Source organism: Polypterus senegalus, chromosome 6 (assembly GCF_016835505.1).
Source record: "Polypterus senegalus isolate Bchr_013 chromosome 6, ASM1683550v1, whole genome shotgun sequence".
In the NCBI taxonomy this organism is placed as follows: domain Eukaryota; kingdom Metazoa; phylum Chordata; class Cladistia; order Polypteriformes; family Polypteridae; genus Polypterus; species Polypterus senegalus.
This window is the reverse complement of record NC_053159.1, coordinates 188,939,499-188,959,433: the sequence shown is the minus strand read 5'-3', so window position 1 is coordinate 188,959,433 and position 19,935 is coordinate 188,939,499. Positions and strand designations below refer to the sequence as shown.

Sequence of the window (19,935 nt, the reverse complement as noted above, 5' to 3'; positions counted from 1 at the left end):
AATCCAGTCCAGTACAGCAAACCAAGTGACCCTGCGTATGGCACCGAAGAATATTGAACCAAATGATGATGGGCTGGCTAATAACAATGGGCAGAATACTGAAACCGAGTGGACAAAGTGACCCCTGACCTTGAAACTCGGTTAAACAAGCAACCATAGGCAGAATGATGAAACCTGGGAAACTGAGTGGCCATGAGCAGAATAATACAGTCCTATGAAAAATTTGGGGAACCCCTCTTAATTCTTTGGATTCTTGTTTCTCATTGGCTGAGCTGTCAAAGTAGCAACTTCCTTTTAATATCCGACATGCCTTATGGACACAGTAGGATTTCAGCAGTGACATGAAGTTTATTGGATTAACAGAAAATATGCAATAGGCATCCTAATAAAATTAGACAGGTGCATAAATGTGGGCACCCAACAGAGATATGACATCAATACTTAGCTGAGCCTCCTTTTGCTCCTTTGAGCCTCCAGACGCTGTCCTCCTATAGTCTGTGATGAGTGTCTGGATTCTGATGTTGGTATTTCTGTCCATTCTTCATACAAAATCTCTCCAGTTCAGTTCAATTTGATGGACAGCCTGCTTCAAATCATCCCATAGATTGTCGATGATATTCAAGTCAGAGGACTGTGACGGCCATTCCAGAACATTGTACTTCTCCTCTGCATGAATGCCTTTGTAGATTTCCAACTGTGTTTTGGGTCATTGTCTTGTTGGAATATCCAACCCCTGCGTAACTTCAACTTTGTGACTGATGCTTGAACATTATCCTGAAGAATTTGTTGATATTGGGTTGAATTCATGCGACCCTCGACTTTAACAAGGGCCCCAGTCCCTGAACTGGCCACACAGCCCCACAGCATGATGGACCCTCCACCAAATTTGACAGGAGGTAGCAGGTGTTTTTCTTGGAATGCGGTGTTGTTGTTCTGCCATGCAAAGCGCTTTTGTTCTGACCAAATAACTCATTTTTGTCTCATCAGTCCAAAGCACTTTGTTCCAAAATGAATCTGGCTTGTCTAAATGAGCATTTGATACAACAAGCGACTCTGTTTGTGACGTGAGTGCAGAAAGGGCTTCTCTCTCATCACCCTGCCATACAGATGTGCTGAATTGTAGAACGATGTACAGATACACCATCTGCAGAGATGTTCTTGCAGGTCTTTGGAGGTGATCTGTGTTTGTCTGTCACCATTCTCACAATCCTGCCTCTTCATATGCCGCTCCTGTATTTTTCTTGGCCTGCCAGACCTGCTGTGTTGGTTTAACAGCAACTGTGCCTGTGGCCTTCCATTTCCTGATTCCATTCCTTACAGTTGAAACTGACAGTTTAAACCTCTGAGATGGCTTTTTGTAGCCTTCCCCTAAACCAGGAGACTCAACAATCTTTGTTTTCAGATCTTTGGAGAGTTGCTTTGAGGATCCCATGCTGTCTGTCACTCTTCAGAGGAGAGTCAAAGGGAAGGAAGCACAACTTGCAATTGACCACCTTAAATACCTTTGACCACTCATGATTGGACACTCCTGTCTATGAAGTTCAAGGCTTCACGAGCTCATCAAGTAATCAGCACTGAGCAGTGACAGCCATTCAAATCAGCACAATGACAAGGGGACCACATTTGTGCACAGCCAGTTTTTCACATTTGATTTAATTTCATAAACTAAATACTGTGTCACTAAAAATCTTTGTTCAGAAAACACAGCAGTGCTCAGATGTTCCTAGGAAATGAAAGACACACCACTGTTATCTTTGTGTTGAAAGGAGAGTCAATTATTATGCAGGCTCAGAGGGGTTCACAAACTTTTTCATATGACTGTTGTAAGAAGATGCTTTATAGCGCCTGAACCGACACAGATTGGACACTGGTGGCACGTGTAAAATAACCAGACTTTTATTTATCTTCAACCGGAGGGCACGTCTTCCCTGTAATCCCCCCACAGCCACAACACAGTCCCAAACACCAGTACAGTACAGCACAAGCACCTTTCTCTTCCTTGGCACCACCACTCCTCCTCCCTAGCAACTTTGTTCTCTTTCACCAGACTCTGGCCGATGAGTGGTGGTTGCTGGCTCCCTTTTATTGGTCACCAGAAGGTGCTCCAGGTGTTTAATCACCAAGATCTGGCGGCACTTCCAGGTGTGACGAATCTGTTGCCCACACGGGCTGAGGAGTCCCAAACACAGCACCCCCTGGCGGTACCCAACAGGGCTGCACCCAACTCCAATTCCCAGGGAGCCCTGTGGGAAACCGAGGCACTACTCCAGCCCAGGGGGCCGGCCATCTAGCGTCTAGGGGGAGGTATTGCACTGTCCAGGGCTGCTCCCCTTGAATGTAGTGTGGAGGGGCGTCCCGGCTGGGCGCAGACGCCAGCCGGCTGCCACACTGTATATATGTATGTGTATATATTAATATATATTTTTTATTTATATAGGTGTGTGTGTGTGTTTGTAAAAAATTACAATGTGTTTGTTATAGTATGCATTTCCATATACATACGAGTATTGTATCTCTCAACTGTATGTAATATATCAACATGGTAGGCTTGTGTTGCATTCTGTTCTGGGTGAAGTAACAAAAACCCCAAATTTTCTAAATGATTGATTCATTACCAGCATTTTGGGATCCTTAATACTTCATTGTCTGTCTGTCCTTCCTTCCTGTTTCAGGACACCCTTGGGGGCCTCTCTAGATGAGCAGAGCAATCCAGCTGTTAAGGGTAAGTGACCGACTCCAAGCAATGAGCCCCCCCTCCCAATCTTAATGTCTGTTAAAGTGTAAAGAGTTGCCTTTTTTTTTTGCTTTGTTTTAAACCACAATGGAGAAGTCAGCTCTTTCTTGCACAACACACAGTGACTCCATCAAGATGACCGTGCAAGTGTGTGTCAACAGGCATTTTGGGTTACAAGTTTTTCACCCTGTTTGCCTGATGGAAAGTAAGCCACACCTTAAAAGTGAACTGAACTCAGCAGCACCCACTCACTGTCAGTTGCAAGGCGAGTAGGCAAAAGTCAATAGAGCGCCGTGTGTTGGAGCGTTGGGAATGGGAAGGATCTCATGTGCTTCTGTGTCACCACAAACTACTGCAGATGACAGGGAGTGACATCATCCTCCGCTTTTAAGTTGAGTCGCAGGCAAATGCGCCATGAGACTTGTTTAGGTACTGACAGCTGGTGAGGACTGCGGATTTTTGAATTTTTTATTTTATTTTCCCTTCTGACTTTTCAGGTGTTCCTGTGTTGTTGGGTGTGTGTGTGTGTGTGTGTGTGTGTGTGTGTGCGAGAGAGAGAGAGAGAGAGTGGCCACCTATGCACCTGTGTGACTTCCTCTTTCTGAATGACTGTCTGCATGCAGCTAAACATTTGCCATGCCAGTTCAAGATTAGAGTTTGTGTCTCTGCAGTTTCCTTTCTCCAGTTGTGACACATGTGCGTCTGCTTTTATTTTTTTGTCCTCCAGGACTGGGAAAGCATGGTGGAAGCTTTGAAGATGATTTGTCTTTGGGAGCAGAAGGTAAGGTGCCTTGCCTATTGTGCGTTTTGTCTTTACGTGCCAATGCTGTCTTGTAAAGTGATCTTTTTCTGAAGCTTCACCACCAGCGGCATTTTATTTTCGCTTTTTTTGGAGGTTTTTTTTTTTTTGTGTTTAAATAGATTAAGCTTCACCTCTTGTGACACTTTTTTGTTTTAAGTGTTGCTCTGTTTGCTCAAATGATAAAGGTGACATCCTGCCTGAGGTATGTTCTGCTGCTTTATGCCTTATGCCAGAGTGATTTGTTATTTTTCTTTACCCCCCCTTTTGTTGCAGTGTTGAGGGGTTTACTAGTCTGCACGTTCTTAATGTGCCCCCCCACTTCCTAAATTCCGTTCTCCGTCTGAAATGAGAACATCGAAACATTGCACACTGGGGGGCCTGAAACATGTCTCCGTGATGTTTCTTGAACACGCTGCACTTTTCATGGCCCGCACATTCTGTCTTTTATCTCCCCGTCCTTGTATTTCATGTCACCGTGAGTTCGTCACAATCGCCATCCATTTGTGGCCTCCTTAAATTCCTTTTCCAAATGCTCGACATTCTGGTTCATTTAAATGTTATGCAGAAATGGATTTGCATGCTGACACACGTTGGTTCAGTTTTTGGGAAAAGTTAGCTTTCCGTACAGAGCATTTGTGTATTTTATGCATGCCTCCCTTACAACTTGACTAACTGCTATGTTTGACTTTAATTAAATTTGCTTGGGGAATTTTTTTTTTTTTTTCCCCTCTAATCATCATCAAATGCAGAAGGTGTTCATCACACGTGTCATGGCTTGCCCTTTTTACCAGAATTCTTTTGACTCCAAACAGTTTGACGAAAGGGTCCTTCAGCTCATCATAGCTTGCCAGACCCTCTTCACTTACAGTGGGTATAGAAAAGAATCCCACCCTTCGAAATATTCCCTTTTTTTTTTTTGAAAGCCTTAAATGAAAACACAAACCGATATTTTTTTCCAACTTTACTTTCTCAATGTATTCTATAATTTGTGGTCCTTCAGTGGGGTCTCTGATTGCATTTCTATCTTAGCGCCGAGTGGAGGCGTTCTTGTTAGCACAGAGTGAACGTTGCATCTGTGCTGATAGGCCTTCTGGCTTTGAGTCTTTATGACAAGCCTTATATACCCACACCAGTACCAAGTATGGATTCAGGGTCTACAGTGGGTATAGAAAAGAATCCTCCCTTTCAAAATATTCCCATTTGTTTTTGCTTTACAGCCTTAAATGAAAACGCACAAAACAAAATTTTTTCCACCTTTACTTACTCAATGCCATCTATAACATCCAAATGAAAGAGATCACAGCTACAATTCAGAAGAATTAAAAAAAAAATAAATAAAATTATAAACAAGAAATCCTGAGATTAATAAAGTACCCTAAAACACACACACACAAAATCAATCAGGTGTCAGTGCCCACCATTTCCAGTGCAGTTACTGGCTTCCTTCTACCTGTGATCAGTTGTAATGAGTGTGATTAGTGAAGCTGTTCCTGGTCCATTCATTCCCTTCCTTGGTAGTGCGACTGACAGCAAACAACTGACTATGGGTGGCAGGTCACCTTCAGAAGATCTCAGGGATAAAGTTGTGGACGGACATAAGGCAGGAGACGGAGACCAAAAAACATCTCAAAGGCTTTATCAAACCCAAGGAGCACCGTAAAGTCCATCATAAAGAAGTGTTTGGTACTACTAGGACCCTCCCTGGATCTTCCAAACTGGATGGAAGAGGAAGGAGGAAACTGGTAAGAGAGGCCACCAAGAAGCCACTTGGCCACTTTGAAGGAGTTGCAGGATTTGATGACAGAGTGGTCATTAATGGTGTGCATGTGACAACAATTTGACAAACGCTCCAGTATTGTGGCTTGTTCGGGAGGGTCCCACTTCTCAAGAAAGGCCACATTAAGGCACGTTTGAGCTTTCACAGAATTCACCTTTTTCCACTTGGCATCAGAATCTTCAAGGTCTTCTGGTCAGATGAGACCAAAATCGAACTATTTGGCCTCAATACCAAACGGTGCACCAATGCAGCTCACCATCCACAACACACCATACCGACAGTTAAGCATGGAGGGGGCAGCGTTCGGTTGTGGGGGGCCTGGGGCTCTCGTTAAGGTAGAAGGAAAAATGGATGGGGTGAAATACCATCAAATTGTGGAGGAAAACCTGCTACCCTCTGCCAGAAAGTTGAAGATGGGCAGAATGTTCACCTTTTAACACGACAACGACCCGAAGCGCACAGCAAAACTGACCACACAGGAGAAGAAAGCGAATGTCCTGGTGCCCAGACCTCAATCACACTGAAAATCTGTGGAAAGATCTGAAGATAGCAGACAACCAACGCTCACCACCCAATGTGACCGAACTTGAACAGTCAAACTGTAAAGAAGAGTGGGGGGCAAATATTGAGGGGGCTCAGTCTAGATGGGCAAAGCTGATAGAGAAGAATCAACAGGCTCAAGGCTGGCATTAAAGCAAAAGGGGGGTCAACAAAATGACATTGACATGGGGGGTCCTTTTATTAATCTCACTAGGTCTTGGCTTTTGATTTTTTGTATTTTTTTTCTGAACTGTAGCTGTGATATCTTTCACTTGGATGTTAAAGGTTGCACTGAGTAAGTAATGCTGGGAAGAAATATTGGTTTGTATGTATTGGAAAATTCCGAAAGGGGGGGATTCTTTTCTATACCCACTGTATATAATCGAGTCTTGGACACAGTAGCATTTTTTGAAAAAAGAAAAAAAGTCCTCCTTACAAGCAGTTGTTAGTGGAGGGCAAGGCCGGCTGCCCTATATAGGGGTTACTGGTCCAGTACTGGGCTCACTCCTGCACCCACCTGCACTCCTATTCCTGTTCACTACCGGTGAAAAGTTTTATCGCACCTCAGTTTGTCGAGTTTTTCTTCAAATTTCATCAGTTGAAATGAATGAATGATTTGAAATGGTGGTAAGGTAAGCAGTAAACTGCCAGAGGGTTAAATATAAAGTTTAGGTTTTAAACTTGAAAAAAGGAAATCTCTGAGTAACAAATGGATCTTCTTCAGGGATCAACTAATAGGTTACAACCTACAGATGTTCTGCAGCAATTCAAGGAATTGAAGCCTTGCAAGTTGAACCAAACAATTTGCACAGGTGTTCCAACTTCTGCTGATTCCTTAAAAACCCTCCATGTATCTTACAGCAGGGGTCGCCAACTCCAGTCCTGGGGGACCACCGTGGTGCATTAGCAGACATTTCCGAAACTGTTGATTTTTCTCTTTTCTAAGAGCTCTGCTAAAATGTTTTATGGACCTGAGCAGATCGACATTCCTCAGAGCTTCACCTTTCTTTGGTTTCAGATATTGTGTGATGGACACCAGTTGTTTTTGGCTCATTTTGCATCTAAGTATTGTCCATCCATCCATTTTCTAACCCGCTGAATCCGAGCACAGGGTCACGGGGGTCTGCTGGAGCCAATCCCAGCCAACACAGGGCACAAGGCAGGAACCAATCCTGGGCAGGGTGCCAACCCACCGCAGGACACACTCAAACACACCCAAGCACACACTAGGGGCAATTTAGAATCGCCAATCCACCTAGCATGTCTTTGGATTGTGGGAGGAAACCCACGCAGACACGGGGAGAACATGCAAACTCCACGCAGGGAGGACCCGGGAAGCGAACCACTGCGCCACCGTGCCGCCCTATCTAAGTATTGTTTGGCTGCTAATTAAGGAAAAAAGAACAATTAAAGGGTTTTCGAGAGCAAGTCGATTAAAATGAATTCACAAGACAGTAATTAGCAGTAAATCCGGTCACTCATTAAGAAAAGGGTGAGAATAAAAACCTGCAGTCATGGTGGTCTTCCAAGACCGGAGTTTAGTGACCTCTGTCTTATAGCATAGCTGGCACAGACTGTGTTAGTTCATCCTCTGAAGTACTACTTTGGCAATATCACACTGTATAATGAATGGGAAGAAAATGGCAATTAACAAGTTAGTGAGACAGGGCATTATTAGTCTTAGAAGTGTAGGCCTCTCACTCACAGAAACTTTATAGTCAGTGGGTACAGTGGTGTCCTACACAATCCAAAAGCAACTGGAAGAAACTGATAGGATGAAATCGGGCAGAGCCAAAGTCACCACCCAATCGGAAGACCCGTTTCTGAGGGCCACCAGCTTATGTGACTGGCACCTCGCACCACAACAGCTTCAGGCACAGCTTAGCAGTGCAGGTCGACAAAAGCGAGTGTCAGTTTGTACTGTGAAGAGGAGATTTTGTGCTGCTGGTTTGACAGGGCGAGTGGCAGTGAGAAAGCCATTCCTTAGAGGACACAATAGGGCCTTGAAGTACCGGCTGTGAACTACTGTAGACTGGAAGCAAGTCTTAGGCACAGGGTGTTTGTACGCCGTCGAGTTGGTGACAGGATAGGTCCTCAGTGTGTGACGCCAATTGTCAAAGATGGAGGTGTAAGTGTGGTGGTCTCGGGTTCTTTTGCTGGAGGCAGAGTTGGTGACCTGCACAGAGTGACTGGCATTCTCAGTCTAAAGTGTTACCACAGTTTGGCTGTAACATCAGCACAACGTGCAGGCTACTTTGATGAATCAAATTTTTGAAGGCAATTTTGTACATTTAGTGATTTCTTGACTTTTTTTGGCCACTGTTTGTTCTTTGCCTTGATTTCCGTCCCTCCGTCCATCCATCCATTATCCAACCCACTATATCCTAACTACAGGGTCACGGGGGTCTGCTGGAGCCAATCCCAGCCAACACAGTGCTCAAGGCAGGAAACAAACCCTGGGCAGGGCACCTACACGCCAAGTGCACACTAGGGACAATTTGGGATCGCCAATACGCCTAACCTGCACTGGACTGTGGGAGGAAACTGGAGCACCCGGAGGTGCCTTGATTTCTTAAAGCATTAAGACTTTAACTCTTTGAGGGCTGAAGATTTTCTGAAAAGCACACAAAGCAGTGGTTTCACACATAAATCAACATAAAACATCTGTTGCTGTGAGCTGCTGTTGACGTATGTTCGGCACCTCTGGCAGCAGTCTCTGTGCGGATGTGTCTCGATATTCGGCAGGAATGCACGGTGAGCCGGCTGTCTTCGCACAGTAGGTGGGCGGTGGTGGCGTTCGCAGTGTGACACAATATGGTTTGTACATCTTGTCATCATAAGTGGTGGTCCTCCCAGGCGAACGCTGCTGTAGGCGCATCAGCTACACGAACGTGTTCAGCACCACGATCAGCTGGTGACCAATCAGATGATGATTAGCTCACTTTCATTTTCAATATCCATCTCCAGATCACTTGCATCAAACTCGGAGTACGACAAGTAAGAGTCCTATTTAACGAAATGACGTAAAGCGTCCATGGAGTATTTTGCTTTGTACATTCACTTTGGTCTCTCGCCAGATGCTGATGCCATTTTAGAGGTTGTTTGCTCTTCACTACTCACACACGTGTAGGGAATCGAAGTTAAATCAACAAATCTATCGTGACGGTTAGGCTGGGGGTTGTTTGAAGGACCTGGACTTAAGGGTGTTTGGTGCGAGGACACTGTGTGTTATGCGGGTCATTTTATTTAATGTGTGTGTTTTTGAAACTCTCGTCGTCTGCCTGTTTGTGTCCGAGGCTACCTACCACACTATGCAACTTTCCTTCTAGCAAAGAGAGTCGAACTAAAATGTGAGGGCGAGTTTTGTCACAGTTTACAGCTGGTTACTGTCCTCTACTCCTGAATTTTGACAAAAGTCGACATCAGCCCTGAAAGAGTTAAACTGTGTGCATTTCCATCAAAACTGAATTGTTCTAAAACTTATGACCAATAGTGTAGGACTAATTTAGTTACCAGTTTACCTAATCTGCACAGACACCCTGGGGGAACATGCAAGCTGTACATGAATTACGAAAGGTGTGGGACTTGAAACCTGGACCCTGTGTTGGTGAGATGGTGGCTTTAACCACTGTGCTGCATTGTTGTGAATGTATTTTTTTTATTTGTGTATGTATATATATTTACATAAATGTGTGTGTGTGTGTGTGTGTATATATAGAGATATATGCAGTGGATTCTTCATGATCGACAGGAGTTTGCTTAATGCCCGTCGCTCTGCCACAGATGTTAAGCTGTCCAACTTTACTCCTACAATAGAGCCTGCCTTCTTAACAAGTTTATGATATATAGATATATAGATATATATATATATATATATATATATATATATATATATATATATATATATATATATAATATAGATAGATATAGATACTGTATATATACACTCACCTAAAGGATTATTAGGAACACCTGTTCAATTTCTCATTAATGCAATTATCTAATCAACCAATCACATGGCAGTTGCTTCAATGCATTTAGGGGTGTGGTCCTGGTCAAGACAATCTCCTGAACTCCAAACTGAATGTCAGAATGGCAAAGAAAGGTGATTTAAGCAATTTGGAGCGTGGCATGGTTGTTGGTGCCAGACGGGCCGGTCTGAGTATTTCACAATCTGCTCACTTACTGGGATTTTCACGCACAACCATTTCTAGGGTTTACAAAGAATGGTGTGAAAAGGGAAAAACATCCAGTATGCGGCAGTCCTGTGGGTGAAAATGCCATGTTGATGCCAGAGGTCAGAGGAGAATGGGCCGACTGATTCAAGCTGATAGAAGAGCAACTTTGACTGAAATAACCACTCGTTAAAACCGAGGTATGCAGCAAAGCATTTGTGAAGCCACAACACGCACAACCTTGAGGCGGATGGGCTACAACAGCAAAGACCCCACTGGGCACCACTCATCTCCACTACAAATGGGACAAAGAGGCTACAATTTGGACGAGCTCACCAAAATTGGACAGTTGAAGACTGGAAAAATGTCGCCTGGTCTGATGAGTCTCGATTTCTGTTGAGACATTCAAATGGTGGAGTCAGAATTTGGAATAAACAGAATGAGAACATGGATCCATCATGCCTTGTTACCACTGTGCAGGCTGGTGGTGGTGGTGTAATGGTGTGGGGGATGTTTTCTTGGCACACTTTAGGCCCCTTAGTGCCAATTGGGCATCGTTTAAATGCCACGGGCTACCTGAGCATTGTTTCTGACCATGTCCATCCCTTCATGACCACCATGTACCCATCCTCTGCTGGCTACTCCCAGCAGGATAATGCACCATGTCACAAAGCTCGAATCATTTCAAATTGGTTTCTTGAACATGACAATGAGTTCACTGTACTAAAATGGCCCCCACAGTCACCAGATCTCAACCCAATAGCGCATCTTTGGGATGTGGTGGAACGGGAGCTTCGTGCCCTGGATGTGCATCCCACAAATCTCCATCAACTGCAAGATGCTATCCTATCAATATGGGCCAACATTTCTAAAGAATGCTTTCAGCACCTTGTTGAATCAATGCCACGTAGAATTAAGGCAGTTCTGAAGGCGAAAGGGGGTCAAACACCGTATTAGTATGGTGGTCCTAATAATCCTTTAGGTGAGTGTATGTATGTATGTATGTATGTGTGTGTGTGTGTATATACATATATATAGAGAGAGAGAGAGATTTTTTTTTTTCTTATTTTGTTATACTTTGTTTATCCCTGTGGGGAAACTGCATTTTTGTGTGACCTTTTTGGGGTCAGAGCTTAGAGTCAGGCATTGTCCAAACCCCCCCCACCCCCCAAAACCAAAGCAATTTTCAAGTTAAGGGCCTTGCTTTATGATCCAGTGGAGTAGGATTCCTTTTGGCAGTAATGGGGTTTGAAATGGCAGCCCTCCAGATGCCAGTGCAGATCCTCAGACACAGAGCCACCACTCTGCCCTTAATGCAATTATTATACAACTTTACAACCAGGGGGTTTGTAAGGCAAAAGTGGCTCAAGGAGCAAGACATCAAACCTTGGGGTCTGTGGCCAGGAAACTCCCCAGACCTTAATCCCATTGAGAACTTGTGGTCAATCCTCAAGAGGCAGTGGGTGGACAAACAAAAACCTACCAATTCCGATTATGCAGGAATGGGCTGCTGCCATCTGTCATGATTGGGCCCAGAAGTTGATTGCCAGACAGCCTGCCAGGGTGAATTGCAGAAAAAAAGAAAGAAGGGCCAACACTGCAAATATGGACTCTTGGCATAACCTTCATGTTGTTGTCAGTAAAAGCCTTTGAAACTTCTGAACTGCTTGTCATTCTACTTCAGTAGACCAGAGAAACATCTGACAGAAAGATCTGAAATCACCGAAGCAGCAAACTTTGTGAAACCCAACACTTGAGTCATTCTAAAATCTTTTGGCCGCGACTGTAGTGCTTCCCCTTGAAACTCTTTGAGTGAGTTGCACTGGGGGAGTCCCCAGAGAGGTGGCAGTGATTAAACGGTAGTAGTCATAAATAAGTAATGTGAAGAATGTCATTTTACAACAGCAATCCAATGCTTACAAAATTTGAAAAGAATTACAATACATGCGTACCTGGAAATTGAATTCCCATTCGTATAAAGCGTGGTCGCATTATTGACCTGCACATATTTAACTGAATGGCATTTTCTGACTTGTCCTAATAAGTCGGAGGTCAGAGCCGTCTTGTGCTTTGCATTACAAGTGAAATTCGAAGAGGTGGGAATGGCAGGAATGCATTTGCTTTGGGGGCGAGGTGGGATTATCTTATTGCCTAAAGGGACGTCACATTGACGTCTCAACATTGCACAACATGGTTTTAGACCGGTGGCTGGCCTGTCCTATTTAAGCACTGCATTTGCTAAAATCTCGCCATTCCTCAGTCACTGAAGCTGTCACCTTAATGCAGGGGTTCCCAACCTTTTTCACCTCATTCACCCCGTGGGAATTTCTGGAAAGGATTGTCATCCGCCTTGTTTTGTTCAAATAAGGCGACCGACAAAGAGGAAATTTTAAGGTATTGTTTTTTAACATTTTTCATTTAACTTCAAATAACAGTAATACCACTTATTTATAAGCAGCCAATGATGAGCCAATAGCAGGGCGAGAAACACGCGGAGTTGATGTGAGCACATCGGTCCGCGAGAAGCTTGTTCTTGATTTTTCACTCACGATTTTGTATATTCTTTGTGCAGTTGTCAAAAGAGCAAGTCTAATGTCGTCTTTGGGAACTAATGGAGATCTTTATAACTTCCTCCTTGGGAACCCCTGCCTTAAATGAATAGCAGTATGTGACTAATTACAAGATTGTTTCTAAATTTCATTCTAATTCAAAGTATCGTGCCACACGTGAAACAAAAGGCGATGGTCATTTTGGCAACCAGTTGCTGTAAAGAATATGAGAATAAGAACAGGAGCACTACATCTACATCATGGATATCTCACTTGCAGTGCGACCGTTTGGAAATCTGTACGTTTTAGGGGGAAAGTCCTCCTGATGTGTGCTCCGGTCAAACCAGAATCCTTTAATGGTGTACGTCGTCTGTTAGTTTGAGGCCCGTTGACTGGCATTGGAGGTCCTGAGTCGTAAGTGAAGTCCTTCATCTGGTTGTTATGTGTGTGAAGTTTGCACATTCTTCCTGTTTTCCCAATCCATGACCTCAAGGACACACAGTCTAAATTGGCTTCATTGTGAAGGACTGGTTCCCATTTCAGGCCTCTTTTCTGCCTTGCACTCAGTGTTAGTTATAGTCACGTATCTTTGTTTTCCAAAATTCTGCAGCTATTCTTTTTTTTTTTTTTCTTTTCTTTCTCCAGCTGCTCCTGTTAGGGGTTGCCACAGCAGATCATCTTCTTCCATCTCTTCCTGTCCTCGTCATCTTGTTCTGTCACACCCATCACCTGCATGTCCTGTCTCACTACATCCATAAACCTTCTCTTGGGCCTTCCTGTTCTCCTCTAACCTGTCAGCTCTATCCTTGGCATCCTTCTCCCAATATACCCCTCATCTCTCCTCTGCTCATATCCAATCCAACGCAATCTTGTCTCCCAACCGTCCCACCTGAGCTGACCCTCTAATGTCCTCATTTCTAATCCTGTTCATCCTCGTCACACCCAATGCAAATCTTAGCATCTTTAACTCTGCCACCTCCAGCTCCGTCTCCTGCTTTCTGGTCTGTGCCACCGTCTCCAGCCCATATAACACAGCTGGTCTCACTACTGTCCTGTAGACCTTCCCTGTCACTCTTGCTGATACCCGTCTGTCACAATTCACTCCTGTCACTCTTCTCCACCCTGTCTGCACTCTCTTCTTCCTCTCATTTACACTCCCCATTACTCTGTACTGTTGATCCCAAGTATTTAAACTCCTCCACCTTCACCAGCTCTACTCCCTTCATCCTCACCATTCCACTGACCTTCCTCTCATTCACACACATGTATTCTGTCTTGGTTGTCCTATTGACCTGCATTCCTCTCCTCTCTAGAGCAGATGTCCACCTCTCCAGGGTCTCCTCAACCTGCTCCCTACTCTCACTACAGATCACAATGTCCTCAGCAGACATCGCAGTCCACTGGGAGTCCTGTCTAATCTCGTCTGTCAGCCTGTCCATCACCATTGCCAATAAGAAAGGCCTCAGAGCCGATCCCTGATGTAATCCCACCTCCGTCACTCCCACCGCAGACCTCACCACGGTCACACTTCTCATGTACATATCCTGTACAACTCTTACGTACTTCTCTGCCACTCCCGACTTCCTTCCAGTACATTTATAGTCCTGTACTTGTAAAAGTTACCTTTATTTTCACTTTTATTCTCTCACGATCAAGAGAATGTAGGGGTTAGTATGGATTGTGGAGCCATGATAAAAATGATAATTGAATGCATATATAGAATATCAGGGTTACACTAAAATGAAGCTCTGAGAAAGCCATGTTACAATAAGGGGTGCTTAGCAGTTTAACACTCTGAGGGCTGAATATTTTTTTCCAAAGAACGCAGTTTCCTTAAAAGCACCCAAAGTAAGGGTCTCGCACATACATCAACATAAAATATCAGTTGCTGGGTGCTGTAGCTGCCAGGCCACAGTCTTGTGGCGTGAGCCACTCAAAGGCGGCATGACGGCTGGCAGCCAGGCTGCCTTTGCATGATGGGGGCGAGGATGGCAGTTGTGGTTGCAGTGCAACACAATCTGGTTTGTTTCTCATGTCATTTTGAGTCTTCATCAACAGAAACGTGATCAGTTGATGCCGGTACCTCATTTTAGTTTTCGATATCGATCTCCAGATCACTTGCATCAAAATCGGAGTCTGACAAGTTAGAGTTCATTTCAGCGATAATGTACTGTACATCCATGGAGTATTTTGTTTTGTGCATGCGTTTCAATCTCTCGCCAGATGTTGATGCCATTCTTGTCGTTGTTTGCACTTCACTACTCACGCAAGCACAGGGAATCTCGGTCAAACCAACGCAGCTAACTTTTTCCTTCTAGCAAAGACAGTCGAACTAAAACATTACGGCGAGTTTTGTCGCTGTTTGCAGTTGCTTATTTCTTTCTGCGTCTCCCTACTGGCAAAAGTCGACATCCGCCCTGAAAGAGGTAAAGTGCTCCACCGTTTTAGCCTGGCAAATTTCTATCGGTCAGCTATTCCAGATTTGAGGTTCATAACAGCAGAAGGTCGCCCGCCTCACCACTTCTTTAAAGTTTAGCTCTCGGAAATTCTAAGCAGACCCTCATTTGAAAATCTGAGGTTACGATTTGGAGTGTAAGGTGAGAGGCGTTCTGAGAGAGAGATGATTTAAGGCTTTGTAGACCATAACCAATATTTAAAGTCATTTAAAGGTTCAGATGGTTAACAACTGCATGCACTTACATTACCCATCCAATCAAATCCGTTATTGGACGAAACTTTTTAGTGTCTGTAAAATTTGATATTTTCCAGTAACTTCTGTTACAATGGTACAGCTCTACTCTGTATGCATTTGGTCACTTATATATCTTTAATGTTATGGAGAAAAATGTTCTGTGGACTAACATTTGTGTAAAATTTCCCTTTAATCTGCATGCATTGTTGCCCTTGTTCTAATTAAAACTAATTTTTAGGTAAACTTGTATAGGGTGGTCCAGATCTAGTTATGCAATTTTCATTAAGCTTATTACATAGAGAATTCACAAACCTTTTTTTGTTGCTGATAGATGGCAGCACCTGCCCTGCATTCCATAATGACAGGGAGATGGTTGTCAGTCGAACAGCGGGTGCGATGTTTTCGCCTTTTCATAATTAGATCTGGACCACCCTGTACAGTGTTGTTATTCCCAAATACTAATTGATGATTTTGTATGTGTTGCCTTTTAAGTAAATTGTAAGCACTTTGAGGATAGGAAAGGCGCTATATAAATGAAATGCATCCTCATCCTTATTTGACAGCTTTCTGGGTTGGAATGATGGGGATTTCCACTTCCTGTTGTCAAAAGTCAAAATGGAGAAGCTTGACTAAAATCCGTCTGTCCTTTTTTTAGTGAAATGTCTCAAGCTCTGCTGACTTGAAGGATGATGAGCCTGCACTGCACTGGTAGCACAAAGCCGTACAATGGAAAGACAAACACCGCTTTGACGTCGGGGGGGCGTATTTCAAACACTTCAAAGGCTTTGCCTGCCTGTCCGTGTGGCTGAATGTTTTAGAATCACAGAGCTGCTGCCTTGGCAACATTTTTCATGCGGAGGATTTGGGCAAATATTTTGTTACTCTTGTTTTTGGAGCTGCACCGATGAGCTATTATTCTAAAATGGAAAAATTAGTTTTTTGTATAATTCGGGCCTAAAGGTTCACTTCTTAATATTTGGTTTGCAATTTCAGTGCCAGTTCAACTCGATCACATACCCACCTTTTCTTTTAGAATTGGCACCTGCTTAGACCCCCCAGTTTACCCAAACCTGTGTTTCTCTTGAGATGTGGGAGAGAAACTTGACATAACAACATTTATTTATATAGCACATTTTCAAACAGTAGCTCAAAGTGCTTTACATAATAAAGAATAGAAAAATAAAAGACACAATAAGAAAACAAAATAAATCAACATTAATTAACATCAAATAAGAGTACGGTTCAATGGCCAGGGGGGACAGAAAAACAAAAAAACTCCAGACGGCTGGAGAAAAAATAAAATCTGTAGGAATTCCAGACCATGAGACCGGCCAGTCCCCTCTGACATGATGAGAACACGCAGCCTCCACACCCGTAGTGACGCAGAATTCAGACAAGAGAGCAGTCCATTACTTTTAAAGGCCAGCTTCATCAAGAATATAAATGAAAATTTTTGGCTTTTGGAGTAGCAGTTTTCAGTAGTGCCACATAGGAGAGGCAGCATCCTGGGCATGCTCTGTCTTGGGCACGGGAAGAATATGCAAACTTGTGTGACTTTCCTTTCACGTACGGTGATGTCAGTAATGAAGACCTGAGACGGTTCCCCTGGACCACACCACGGGTGTTGACTACCAGATTTTTTTGTAACCTCCAGTTGATGTCTTCCTTCGCAACTGATAGATGGAAATAGCAGGAGTTGTTATATGTGCCCTTTTACAACAGAAACCGAAAATGGGTTTCTCAAGAGACTACTTAAAGAGCTAAACCGTTCTTGTAGTTGGATGTGCATTGCAAATAGTCGCTTACTACAGCCGTGTTATTCAACAGGAGCCAAAACCCTTAGAGAACTGTGTCCAGACGAGAAAGCATTGAATCGTAAACCAGACTGCCAAAACCTAAATCACGAAACCTAAACTTATTTCACGGGACAAAGCCGTAATCTCGGACAAAAGTCTACTGGTACAATACTGGAATTTTTAAGTGAGCCTTTGTGTCACGAATCACGCGGCTTCTTATGTGGTGGTCCGTAGCAACCAGCAAGGACTCTGGGCAACCCATTGGCTGCCTGCCGAGATTCTAAAATGGGGGTGTGACCCACTTAAATGGGGGAGGGGGTTAATATCTCTTAGTAAAGGAAATAAAATTTTAACGGGTTTTGTATGGGTCCTGAAAAACCTGGAACATCATGGGAAAAATGAACCATCTTAAATCCAGTACTATAAATTCTTATATAATATGCTACCATGGCCGTCCGTTTGTCTGCCCAGGATTTTAAATCACCTGTAATTCGCAAACCGATTTGACCTGAAATTTGCTACACATATACTACATGACCACTACTGTCCACTTTCAGGGTGATGATTGACCTCCACGGTTTTTCCTCTTTTTATTTTATTTTATAGTAAAATCAACTCTTGACAGTGGCCAGCGGGGCGGCGGTGTGGCCCATGCGTACGGGCACCATTCTCATCCTTACCATCTTCACTGTCACTTCCCCTATCCCTTCATATCTTAAATCATTCTTGTGGCAGATTGAAAACTTAAGTGAAAAATGTAATAAAATGTACTAAGTAATTGCAACAGAAAAACTGACTTAACGCGAAAAGTTGCTGATGAAAGATGAGAAGAAGTGAGCTGCTAGGGTGGAGAGGAGAACAGCTGCTCAGAAAGTTCAGGAGCAAACGAATGGTAAACGTACAGAGAAAGAGTATGAAAACTGTGAATGCTCAAGTCGCGTGAATTCACTGCACTGTTATTGTGCAGTGCGCCGTTACCGGTAAACAATAAAATGGTACTTTAAAGTAATGGAAAATATTAGATTGAATTCCTTTTTAAATTTTATTGTAATCATTCCATACAAATAGATCAATTTTTACAAGAAATTGGATTGAAAACAAATCGAACCCCACCCCTGAGAAAGAGAGCATGGCCAACAGAGTAATATTTAAAAAGCTTGTAAACGTACCGAGATTGATGAGTTTAACAGGGCAATAGAGATGAATGGAGAAGAAAAAGAAGTGCGGAGAGAGTTACTCCTCCTTATACTAAAATATTATTGATTAAATCCTGCCAGGGTTTGAAAACGTAGATCCTCTAACTGAGAATCTGATTTTTTTTCCAAATTCAAATAGTATAAAACATTCCCACTGACTTAAAAGAGGAGAGTTTGAATTCTTCCAATTTAGCAAAATAAGTCTGCGTGCCAATAGTGTAGTGAAGGCAATCACAGTTTGTTTGTCCTTCTCCACTTTAAACCCATCTGGAAAAACACCAAACATGGCTGTTAATGGGTTAGGAGGGATTGGGAGACCGAGGCTGTCTGAAAGGCACTTAAAAATATATAAAATGATATATTAAATTGAATTCCAATAATCTCATATCACGAGTTAAAACCTCTGATACTGTATTTCGGCAACAAAGCTCCCACATCTCGTATTAATATCACATTTACTGACCTCTCGTATTAATATCGTCTTGCGTTGTGCTCTTTGTGTGAGCGCGTGGGCAAACTGGTATAGATGTGTAGTAGCTGTTCATCTGCGCACATCCAACTATTAGTGTCAAGTTGGCGTTAAGTGGTATATAGTTAGCAAGGTGTTAGCATTGTGTGTCTACCCCACTGATTTATCGACCAATCGAAATGCCAGGAAAGTGTGTGTTGTAACTTGAAATTGTTAGAAAATGCGGACTACAAAGATTGGTTTCAACAAGAACATTTAAATAAGCATAAGGCTGTGCGCCATTACTGAATGAAGTAGCATCCCATTGGCGAGTATTTTCGAAAGGAAGTAAAACATTGTGAACAGAGGAAGAGGAAGGAATGACACCGGTGATTCAGTTAAAAAAATATTTTTTCGGACCTTTTACAGGGGTATCCTCGCATCTGGGCGACGTACTAGCAAAGCCGTTCAAGTGCCAGTGAATTAGCTGGCAGTTGTACTAGTGAGAGCTCTAGTGATACTCCAACAATTTCTCCATCTTTGTCTTCATATGAGACCAAAAGTGAATGTCTGATATCCTCTGGGTGTTAAGTGGGTAACCACCTTCAGGAAATCTTTCCTGTCATTGAGATCATTGATCTGCGTACCCCCATACTTTTTCATCTGCAGCAGTTTACTATGTAAATATGCCAACATTATATTTTGATAGTCATTTATTTCCCAGATCGGTATTGGGTTGCTAGCACTGCAGCACAGTAACATTTCTGTATTTTTACGTGCGCTTTAAAGTGTTGCATTTTAAACTGCTTTTTCTTTATTATTTTCATCTGATATTGGCGTGAGCCGGCCTGTATACGTCACATGTACTGTCGTGGCCAAAAATTGAAAAGGACCCAAGTGTTGGTTGGCTGCTTCAGTGTTTTTAGATCTTTGTGTCAGATGTTTGTCTGGTCTACTAAAGTAGAATTACAAGCAGTTCAGAAGTTTCAAATACTTTTCTTGGCAATGACATGACGTTTATGCGCAGAGTCAATATCTGCAGTGTTGGCCCTTCTGTCTTTTTCAAGACCTCTGCAATTCGTACTGGCAGGCTGTCAATCAATCAACTTCTGGGCCAAATCTTGACTGATGGCAGCTCCCCATTCTTGCAGAATCAGAATTTGTGGGTTTTTGCTCGCCCAACCGCCTCATCAGGATTGACCACAAGTTCTCAATGGGATTAAGGT

General features: G+C 43.2%; 1 protein-coding gene across 5 annotated transcripts in view; it reads left to right on the top strand.

Moving 5' to 3' along the window:
* Positions 1 to 19,935, top strand: part of itprid2 (ITPR interacting domain containing 2) — a 285,322-nt gene that overhangs the window by 171,630 nt on the left and 93,757 nt on the right. For all 5 annotated transcript variants that reach the window (XM_039757742.1, XM_039757743.1, XM_039757744.1 and 2 more), the window contains 2 exons: positions 2,673 to 2,722; positions 3,462 to 3,515. In XM_039757742.1, coding sequence (XP_039613676.1) covers positions 2,673 to 2,722; positions 3,462 to 3,515 — 104 coding nt within the window. The remainder of the gene's footprint in view (positions 1 to 2,672; positions 2,723 to 3,461; positions 3,516 to 19,935) is intronic.